Source organism: Protomyctophum bolini (assembly GCF_963924005.1).
Source record: "Protomyctophum bolini genome assembly, chromosome: 14".
NCBI lineage: Eukaryota > Metazoa > Chordata > Actinopteri > Myctophiformes > Myctophidae > Protomyctophum > Protomyctophum bolini.
The window spans coordinates 3,183,549-3,195,046 of record NC_137875.1 but is presented as its reverse complement, the minus strand read 5'-3'; the positions used below and the strand labels follow the sequence as shown (position 1 = coordinate 3,195,046).

The 11,498-nt window shown below is 44.4% G+C and overlaps 1 protein-coding gene across 4 annotated transcripts in view; it reads left to right on the top strand.

Moving 5' to 3' along the window:
- The first annotated feature begins 1,935 nt into the window (after window positions 1–1,935).
- LOC308328417 (phosphofurin acidic cluster sorting protein 2-like) overlaps window positions 1,936–11,498 on the top strand; it is a 111,945-nt gene continuing 102,382 nt past the window's right edge. For all 4 annotated transcript variants that reach the window (XR_013965288.1, XR_013965289.1, XM_080782232.1 and 1 more), the window contains exon 1: window positions 1,936–2,407. Coding sequence is in view for 2 of the 4 variants with exons in the window: in XM_080782232.1 (XP_080638358.1) it covers window positions 2,151–2,407 (257 nt within the window). In the remaining 2 variants the exon portion in view is untranslated. The remainder of the gene's footprint in view (window positions 2,408–11,498) is intronic.

The window sequence follows — 11,498 nt, the reverse complement described above, 5'->3', positions numbered from 1 at the left end:
TGCGTGCGTGCGTGTTTCATTTCCAAAGAGTGGCGTTGTGTGTTTATTTGACCTGTAATGTACTGTACACAGGCCTAACCCAGAAATCCACTTCCCGTCTGCAAATCTCCCGTCACAAAATCATGTAAGCTTATTGTTTAATGTCCTTTGAATTGATTGAAAACTTTATTTCAGACACAATGGGTCCATATACAAAAACAAGACACAATAAAAAAAAAAACACAGACTAGTTTTACTCCAGACAGTCCTTATCAATTAAAAACATATACACAGTGTTTCCAGAAGCATGAGGAAAAGATAGTATCACTCTGCGTGATCCCTGTCAAGGCCATAATTAATACATTTTTTGATTCCTCCCATCCTGCACTCGAAGGATGATGATGATGAAGTTGACATTTTTACATGTGAAAGCAGAATCATTCAATTATTTTCTTGCAACATATTGCTTCATGGCTTGAGTGAACTAGCGTCTGTACTGTACTGTACTGTTCTTTTTTCTTTTTCTTTTTTTTTTTGTACCATGAGCTGACCTGTTCTGACATTCCATAATCCATATGTTGATCTGACCTCATCAAACCCTGTACACTCAAGACATGCTCCTTATGGGAAGTACAGAATTCATTCCATGTTGATCTGACCCCCCATGCCAAAGCGCTCAGCGCTCACCCAGCAGTCTGCCGTCAACGAGGCTGATGCGTGCACGCGAACTCGCCTATTCAAATAAAGAGATTCTTACAGCAGCAGCATCCCAGCAGTGCCTCCTGCACTGCGAAATAACACAGATTGGCAATTCATTCTGTTCATATACACTACTAGAAAACCCCCAAATCCATACATATTACACTACTACTGTTTTGACCGTGACAGAGGCCCATTATCTCAGTTGGGAAAAACATTATTTACGAATCTGTTGCCTATATCGGGTTGCAACTCGGATGGCTCTGAGTCGGCTCCATCGAACTTCGCAACGTTTGTCTTGGCAACTCGCTCACTAGCTCGCTTGGTGGTATCTCACATGGCTCAAGTTCGCTTGAGACGGCGGCCCCAGGGCACTTAGTTTGAACTGCTTATTTAACACCAAGTAGCTGTATTCTATTTTAAATATATCCCAGTCAGACAGACAACACTGTTGCAGTGTGGTCCGGGATAACCCCCAGGATGAAGTTGCTGATGTTGCTCTGGAGGGGGATGCCTGCAGCTCTCTGGAGCGCCCCCCTCGCGACCCGACTATGGATAAGCGGTTGAAGATGGATAAATACATGGATATTATCATACCACTAACTAGTAAACTACAATAAACACCATTCATCATGTGTGTATGCTTCTTGTAAACGGTTCCAGAATTACTTAACTTTGTGTATAGAATAGGACTAATGGCCTAAACTAATTCCATATAACTGACCGTGATCAAAATGATTATCGTATATTGTATATATCCCTTTTATGCCAATAATGCCAGTCTTTTTGGCCAGAAACAATGTAGGAATATATACATTTTAGGCTTTCTGCTGCCCTCTATCGCCTGGACAGGGAGCTTCAGGATGATCACGCCCCGCCCATCCACTCAGAGATCTGAATAGAAGAGTTGAGACATTGAGGGGGCAAGAAAACAGCCCGGTCACGTGGTTCATGTACTCGCGCGAGCCCCATAGACGGCAATGCATTCCGTAAACTCCTGTTTGTCCCTATTTTGAAGCCTTCAAAATAGGGACAAACCAATAGAAGACATCTCAGACAGAGAGAGTCCGTTACGTGGGGTTGTGTGTGTGTGTGTGTGTGTGTGTGTGTGTGTGTGTGTGTGTGTGTGTGTGTGTGTGTGTGTGTGTGTGTGTGTGTGTGTGTGTGTGTGTGTGTGTGTGTGTGAGTGAGTGAGTGAGTGAGTGCGTGCAGTGCAGTGCAGCGGGGGCTCGTGCGTTCCGTTCTGTGTAGAGAAGCAGAGCAGACGCACGAGAGAGAGAGAGAGAGAGAGAGAGAGAGAGCAGCGTTGGCGACGCGACGCGACGGAGGACAGAGAGAGCAGCGAGCAGAGCCGCAGCAGCAGCTCCCCTCTCTCCCAGACAGACTCCCTCCCGCGCTACTATAGTCCGACCGACTAGTTAGTTTTTTTTTAGCTCGAGAGCTGCTTCCAGGCAGTGGGAGGTGAGGTGGTGATGATGGCGGCGGCTGTAGAGAGAGGAGGCGTCCGGGCCGCTTTCCTGAACCCAAGCAGCGGCGGAGGAGGAGGCGGCGGCGGCAGTGGCAGTGGCGGCGGAGGACCGTCCTCGGCGCCGACAACGCTCCCGACAGGAGCGGTGGCCGGGGCGGGCGTCCTGGGCTCCAGCTCGGGGGGCTCTGGCGCCGTGCCCGTGCCGATGAACCTCTTCGCGACCTGGGAGATAGACCGCTCGTCCCCGAGCTGTGTTCCAAGGTAAATACCATGATGATAATACCGTTGTGTGTGTGTGTGTGTGTGTGTGTGTGTGTGTGTGTCGAGGAGGGAGCGGAGCGGAGCAGCTTTGCATTGCAATGTTTACAAATCAGTTCGCCCTCTCCTCCCCGCTTGCAAAAGACACACGTTGCCTTTATGGAGGGCAACGTTATGTAGTCAATAGCTGGCTGCCCACATTTTGCAAAGTGTTATGTGGTTAGGTTGGGCTAACATAGCAAGCTAACCCAACCCAACGACGTTGCTAAATGCTAAAGCTGCCAAGCCATACAGCCGAATTTCTCTCATGCATCATATTAAACAAACATGCATTTAAAAAATGTGGTGGTATATGGCTACAAACTGGGTCAGCTAATGATTCAAACATGCTTATATGGGATTGCATGGCTGTCCTAATATCAGAGACGTGTACAGGTTACATTTAGCATAGCCATAGATGGTCCCCTGCTGGGGGGGGGTCGTTGCATTCTATAGTATTATATTTTGTTCCTGGGGTTGATGTACAGTACAGTACAGTACAGTACAGTACAGTACAGTACAGTTGTCCTATACGTGCAGCCAACTGTGTCAATAAGATGGCGTGCAGTACAGTGATGTTTGTTGCTGCTTTATTACAAGCTTTGGCTCTTAGAGTAAATTAATAGGCCTGACATTCACGTCATAGTTGCTTAATTCCATGGTGGCAATGATTTGGTTTATGGAATGCATGCACTCGGATACTGTCTACTCTGTTCAGTTGTTCAGTAAGTATGTTACATGTGTTATGAAGTAGCAGCCATCCTTTTAATTCTTGAGCACTATAATTATACTATAAGTGAAAGTGTCATGAGCTTGAGCTATCCAATCCAAGCAAAACCTTGTAGATTTATTAATAACTTGCTATTTTCTCAGAAGTTTCATTAATCTCAGCATGTTTTGTTGTGGCTTATCGTGAGTCACCCCCGCTGCCGGCCAACTCCCCAAGGCCTGTAGTGTGTGTATATATATATATATATATATATATAAAACCAAACCGTACACACAGTATAAACATACTCATAGTGGTGCTACACCAGTAATAACTGTCAGAGTGTAACGTGTTTATGTTTGGTCCCTATCGGTCGTACACCCACCCACCCATGTCGTCTTTAATCACTTAAGCCCTTTATGGTTCGCCATACGACATCTAGAGTGAACATAATATAGCCCTGTATATCTGTGTATGTATTATGCGCTTTAATATTTACAATTTGTGAACATGTTCGGACATTTCGTCCCATGATGACATGATCAAAAATCTAAATAGACATCGCCGCACCAGGTTGAAAGCCATTTACTAAAACTGAAGACTGTTTAAAAAAACAAAACAGCAACTGTGCACTATAGTGGTCTTGACTACAGATCTGTGATATTCAACTGTGCACTATAGTGGTCTTGACTACAGATCTGTGATATTCAACTGTGCACTATAGTGGTCTTGACTACAGATCTGTGATATTCAACTGTGCACTATAGTGGTCTTGACTACAGATCTGTGATATTCAACTGTGCACTATAGTGGTCTTGACTACAGATCTGTGATATTCAGCTGTTCACTATAGTGGTCTTTCTTGACTACAGATCTGTGATATTCCGTGTTGGTAACCATAGCCAGGGAGCAGGCATTACCACCACCTGACTGGAAAGCTCACGGGAGCTGTGGGCACGTTAATCAGCTTTGACCTAGATCTGTTCCAGGCTTCTGGACGAGAAGGGGGCACGGCCAGGAGAGGGATCCTCCACTGTGTGTGTGTGTGTGTGTGTGTGTGTGTGTGTGTGTGTGTGTGCACTCGCCCACTGCTCACATATACTCATATATGCCTGCCCTCCGTGCGTGCTATGTGCACAAGTGTGTGTGTGTGTGTGTGTGTGTGTGTGTGTGTGTGTAAGAGTGGGCAAAAATAATCTCCCTAAGATGAAAACACGCACAATGTGTCCGCTGATGGTGATCTTTTCAGATGTGCGTTTGAGCATGATTTCCATCTGGGCTGTGAATCAGTATCGGTTCAGAGCTCATTTGAAGCCAGCCTATGAGGGTGGTGATGATGACGGTGAATATTACTGTAGTTACATTACTACAGTCATCATCACGTCAAGAGTTTAACGCAGTGTAGTAAGACTTCGAAGTGATGGTCTAATAATGGCTTTCTAATGTGACAGTTGGGCTGTCTTTTTGTCATTCTTGTAATATTTCTGAAAAGAGTGACGCATGTCGCATGGATGTATTTTTCCCTAGTTGGGGTTGAATGCCCCTTTTTACATTTGTTCATATTCTTCATACTAAAAACACACTGTTAAAAAAGACTTAAGACTTTCGATGACATCAGCGTTGCCTGAGGTTGTTTCCATAGCTCTTGTGTGTTGTTGTCTTCTTCAACGTGAAGCGATTAGGCCTGTAGTGATTAGTGAACGCTTGACAAGTATTGTTTTGTAAATACAGTAGCTCTGGTGATGTATGCAGTAGCGGCAGTGGCTCAATGGGGTAGAGTCAAAGTGGCCGGATGGGAACCGTGGGGGTTCCCGGTTCGATCCCCGGGCTCCCCCAAGAGTTGGTGTTGAAGACTCTGAACTGAAGCCCTAAGTTCTCCCGATGTACATGTTGGTACCTTGCATGGTTGCCTTGACATCGGTGTATGAATGAATGTGTGTGAATGGGTGAATGAATGCAATTCACAATCTATGCAAAGCGCTTCGGATTATAACAATATGTAAATGCACCATTTATGTTATGGGTGCCAAGTGGCAGTGGGTGTAGCGTGAATGCTGCCTGTAATTCTATTGTATGATTGATTTAAGGTTTTAAGACTATCTGGGACCAAATGCATTGGAGACTGTGCCATACAAGGCAGTGCTGAAGGGCAAGGCCCAACACTATTTAATAATCCCACACCCCTGCGCCTCTTCCTGTACCCTATCTACACTCTCCATGGGATGACACAGCAGGTGCTGATGGCATTTAACCCATTCTGAACGGGAACCCATCATGTTATGCTTAGGTATTGAAAAATAGCAGATCTACAAGCTCATAGCGCGCCACCGAGTGGCGCGCTACGAGCTTGTAGGTCTGCTATTTTTGAAAAAATCGAAGAACGACTGACATTTTTAGAATCTGATCTCAGGTCAGAATGGGTTAATCAGACCAGTGTGTGTCCAGTGGAAACCTCGTATGAATCTGATCTCAGGTCAGAATGGGTTAAAGATCAATAAGGGTGAGGCTGATTATAGATTATTAATGGGCTCATCACTCATTACAGTGCAGCAGAAGACTAGCTGCTGCTTGCCATAAGCCTTTGTTATACTTGTAATTGGATGAAAATCGTATTACGGCGAGATGACGAATGCTATATAAATATCAGTTTCTTTCTTTATTTAGCTTAGATGGCTGTCAAACCAGCTTGATTGTCATTTTGTCTGTGGAATGCCAATTTTGGAATACAGCCCATACACAGTGTCTTGCAGAATAATTGAGTTAGGTGTGGTGGTTTAAAGCCAGTGAGCCCTCTGTGTCTTTGCATAGACTGTTTTGAAAGACCATGCGTGAGCCCAGGCCAGCCCAGCCCAGGGCAGGCCAGGGCCTCTCTGTTGTGGAGGTTCTGCTTTGGCTTTCTTACAGGGGCTGGGCCTCTTTGTCTGCAGCTGTTTGCTGCTCAGTTAGCCCACAGCATATGTGGCTGTCCAGCTGAGTGGCACCATTTCAAATGAGCTCATAGAACTACTGCCACTTTTCGAGCGGTGCATGACCACTCCAATGACTGGCCGTCTGTCTGTCTGTCTGTCTGTCGTACGAACAGCTGCAATACGGTGTTGTTGAGAAGCCTGCACCGCTCAGTTCACACAGGTGTGATATTTCTTATTTGTTCTCACTGTGGCAGTGTGGCACTCCCTCAAAACTGTACCCACACATCTGCTGTGTTTTTACGGGATGACCTTTTACGCAGAGCCTGGTAGTCAATGGTCACTGAGGGGGCGCTTGTTTTATAGGCGACCGGGTTAAGGTTGGTGAGGGGTCCGTTAAAACGACCGGGATAAGGTTGGTGAGGGGTCCGTTAAAACGACCGGGATAAGGTTGGTGAGGGGTCCGTTAAAACGACCGGGATAAGGTTGGTGAGGGGTCCGTTAAAACGACCGGGATAAGGTTGGTGAGGGGTGCGTTAAAACGACCGGGATAAGGTTGGTGAGGGGTCCGTTAAAACGACCGGGTTAAGGTTGGTGAGGGGTCCCTTAAAACGACCGGGTTAAGGTTGGTGAGGGGTCCGTTAAAAAGACCGGGATAAGGTTGGTGAGGGGTCCCTTAAAACGACCGGGTTAACGTTGGTGAGGGGTGCGTTAAAAAGACCGGGATAAGGTTGGTGAGGGGTCCGTTAAAACGACCGGGTTAAGGTTGGTGAGGGGTCCCTTAAAACGACCAGGTTAAGGTTGGTGAGGGGTCCCTTAAAACGACCGGGTTAAGGTTGGTGAGGGGTCCCTTAAAACGACCGGGATAAGGTTGGTGAGGGGTCCCTTAAAACGACCGGGTTAAGGTTGGTGAGGGGTCCCTTAAAACGACCGGGATAAGGTTGGTGAGGGGTCCCTTAAAACGACCAGGTTAAGGTTGGTGAGGGGTCCCTTAAAACGACCGGGTTAAGGTTGGTGAGGGGTCCCTTAAAACGACCAGGTTAAGGTTGGTGAGGGGTCCCTTAAAACGACCGGGTTAAGGTTGGTGAGGGGTCCCTTAAAACGACCGGGATAAGGTTGGTGAGGGATGCGCTGATCCATGCTTGCGGATATGGGTACGTTAGGTTTTGAGGTAGGTTGTCGTTCGGACCAATGGTATGTCGTAAAGCATGCACCCGCCCTACTGGTAGTAGCCGGTGCTGTAAAACAAGCATCCCATCAGCGCCCTGATCCAAACCGAGGCTCTGCGTAAAAAGTAGTTTTTACAGTTATGCCTTTCTATCTTTTAAAACAAATGGTCAATAGATGACCTGCAAGTCCATTTATATTCTTTGTTTTATTTATGGCACTAGTACATGAGCTAAGTACGTTTCTCTCTCATAGCCCATTCTGAACGGGAACCCATTTTGGTGTCGGCATCATGTTATGCTTTAGCTATTGAAAAACAGCAGATCTACAAGCTCATAGCGCGCCACCGAGTGGCGCGCTACGAGCTTGTAGGTCTGCTATTTTTTTGAAAAGTCGAAGAACGACTGACATTTTTTAGAATCTGATCTCAGGTCAGAATGGGTTAATCAGACCAGTGTACTGTGTGTCCAGTGGAAACCTCGTATGAATCTGATCTCAGGTCAGAATGGGTTAATCAGACCAGTGTACTGTGTGTCCAGTGGAAAACCTCGTATGAATCTGATCTCAGGTCAGAATGGGATAGCTTATCTTCACTCTGTGCAGTGTTGTGATTCTGTGACCGCTCTGCTCTTGATGTATGGCATAGTGAAGTTAGTAGTTGCATTCATTATTGTACAAGCAACAGCTATTCTACCTACTCTACCACGACTATATCTCATGTGAAAATAAACGTTACTTCAACTGCCAGACAGTTCTACTTCTTCCTTCCTAATTGTTTCTTGTAACGTTGATGATTTAAGCATAATATTCTACACAACATCAGCTCTCTATGCAGACATATTGTCACCGTCTGGTGGAAGCTTTGCATGTCTAAAACATTGACCTTTCAAGGAATCTGTGTTCCAATGGATCCAACCGTCCAACGTAGTTATTGACTAGTCACAACAAGCTCTATTAATTAGTTAAATACACACAGAGAAAGACTTAAACCGCTTTCATGACATGACCTATTTTGGTCATGTCATTGATAACATTTCCCCAAAAAATATTGAACATATAGCAGATCTACAAGGCAAGCGCACAGCCTGTCACAATGCCATGTGTCACCCTGTAGATCAGCTGTTTTTGTGTGACACTATGATGGACTAATGTGATTTATGAAAACAAAAAGATGAATTTATAGCGAGACACGGTTTCTTTAAGACAGCGGCGGTATTCCACATCATGGCTACCTCGTGTGTGTGTGTGTGTGTGTGTGTGTGTGTGTGACTGTGTGTGTGTGACTGTGTGTGTGTGACTGTGTGTGTTTGACTGTGTGTGTGTGTGTGTGTGTGTGTGTGTTTTTGTGGCATCTCAACACAACTGTGGCTGCTGCCTGTTGGCTGGTTTGCATTGTTTTCATTCCAACTCTGCGCTGCTTGCCTGTTTCTAATTTTCATACTAAAAAAATACTTTGGAGGATTTAGTACATACTGCATTGTGTTTACTTTCTCTCCGTGACCTCTGTTCCAGGGACAAATGCTGACCAAAGCTTTGGAAATGTTGCTGAATAACCTAAAATAGCAAAAGGGGAAAAAGGCATGAATTGCTTCCTCCTGGCAGAAACACAGTTCACACTACAAAGAAAAATTGTTGATAAAGATAACTGTACTGTGTATGTTGTTCGTTTCTATGATACGTTTAACATGCTAGTCACACTCCTTGCCTTTTGTAGAGCCCATGGATTAGATACAACCCAATAATAATTCTATTAACCAAGTCTGAAAGACAGTCTATTTAGAATAGTGGCAGCATAGTATTTAGTTAAGAAAAAATATAATCAATGTATGAAATGTTTCTTATCTAGTCTACACAACAACAGCAAGACGTTCTAGTCATTGTTGTTTTGTCCATTGCCCAAGCGCTTATGGTGCTTCAAAGGTAGAGATCTCATTCCCCAGTTATCAACATCTAATGGCGTAAAACATCAACATCTGATGTTGATAAGTACCATTATATAGAGTGACTTGCAGCATTGCCAACATGCAATTACATTTTCAATTTTATTGGCATGAGAAAACATACGGTTACATTGCTAAAGCACAATACAACAAATTATGTACATTTGAGAGTCAGCATCTTCAATAGATCAATTTCTAATTCCATGCACTGTAGCCTGCATTTACCTGGATGGCCCTTGTCTAAGTTTCGCAACGTATAGGCATTTGATGTGTGTAAACTGTGTGGTATTTGGAGGTATGATACTAACACACAGGGGTCAAGAATGTGCCATATTTATCTGCTGCGGTTGTAGAATCTGTCGGGTGCTGCAGTGCTGAGGGGAGTTTGCTCCCCCCCCAGTCCCACCAAGTCACAGGATCTTTGACAACTCTGGGTCAAAAGTCTTGCCCTTTAGCCATATCTGTAATTAGAAAGGGGATTCCAAGGTAACTATTTTGTTGTGTTTACGTTCTTGTTGGGCTATCTAGCCTAGATGGCAATCATGGCATCTAAAGAAGAAATAGTCAAATTTACCACTAACACTTCAACTATTCAAGCTTGCTCTTTGGTTGAGGAAGTGGAAAAATAAGATATCTTTTAAATGTGTGCCTACTAGCTATACTACTACATACGACACAGACATCCCCTCGGATGTTTATCTGGAGCGAGTGTGACATCTCTGCCTGTTTGATGCATGAGTGAGGCCCAAGATGGCCATGTTCCCCTGGGGACTGGCAGGGCCGCGGCTTTGTGCTAATCCTATTTGGTAATTGAGACTTTTGAAGGGCTGATTTTCATGTAATGGCAGGAAAATCAAATATAGTATACGTAGCGTCTCTGTCGGGTGGAAACTGGAAACTTCGTTTTATGTCCTCCTCCAAAACTGTTACTTTAGTTTTCAGGATTCGAATGAAGAAAAGAGGAAAGGTAGCAGATCTATCTAAGCTCGAAGCGTGTCTCATCATGGCGCTGTTTCAAGCTTGTGGATCTGTTACTTTTGGGGTAGTCGTATGATCAAGTACAGTAGGGTGTTACTGTTAGCAACAGCGTCTAGCGCTGCAACTATCGATTATCTTCAACGTTTTCGATTAATCAAATAACCAGAGAAATGTTTAAAAATATACTGTGTATAATCGACGTTAAAATCAGTACACGGGTCACTCTCACCGGCTCTTTGGTAAACGGAAAATACATTTTCAGGTCAGGATAACAATTTCATCAGTCAGGAGACAACAAAGAAAACACATATCACTTGCAGCACCTTTAAAACCTAGCGTGTCACGCAATAATTGCTAACATTAAGCTCACAGCATGTTGTGATGTGTTGTAGTGTATTGTATGAAATATTTTGTTCTAATGTCAGGAGAGCATCAGTGAGCATTAATTCTGCATCTGTAAACGTATCCATTATGGAGCGATGCAGATAATAAAAGGTCCTAATTGGAAGTCCTACTCATCTCTGACCTTAATCTCACAGATGTAATGTCGTTGTTCCTATAATATGGAACCATTAAACTAAGATGCATATAGCCCACATGTCTATTTCAATCAGATAATATGAGGTACTTTAACGTTGCTCTTTGCCCTTCCAGACACCCGTACCACCGTTGGGCATGATCGGACATTATGTCTCCCAGCAGTTGTGCTGAATTAATCTGATTTCATAACAGGAAAAAGAAGATGAGCTAGTAATCTGAAGCTGCACACAACAAGGGCCCTGTCTGCCTAATCTCCCAGCTCCTTTGGAATCGTAAACAGTGACCCGTCTGACATCTCCAGGGCCCTCTAGGAATGTGACACAACACAACACAACACTCCATGTCCATCTTCTTGCTTCTTCTGCTACAGCATGAATATTGACAAAGGACAAAGTGCTTTAGAAGCGGCCTGTTGCTCAAATCTTCATGATGTGTGAGGAGGAGTAGGTCTGGTCAGAATAGAAGAAAAGTGTCATTGTTGATGAGATTGTGTTGGGTAGGTCCCACTCATTTCTCTGTTTTGATAATATTTCCAGCTGATGGTTTTTAGGCGTGTTCCGTAATATATTGTTTTCCCTTTTAGGCGTGTCCCAGAGAACAAACTGTTTTCATTGTTGTAGTTGTTGATGATGATGAGATGAAGTTGAATTATATGTCTACTCTAGAGTGAAATTATGTTAACAATCCAGGGCCAAAATACTGGGATTGACCTCAGAAACTGGAAGCCGAGAAGGCTGAATGAAACCAGCCAAGTGCAGCTGAGTGTGGGAGTTTTTCACACTGAATGGACGACAAGGCTTATTGCCAAGTTACAG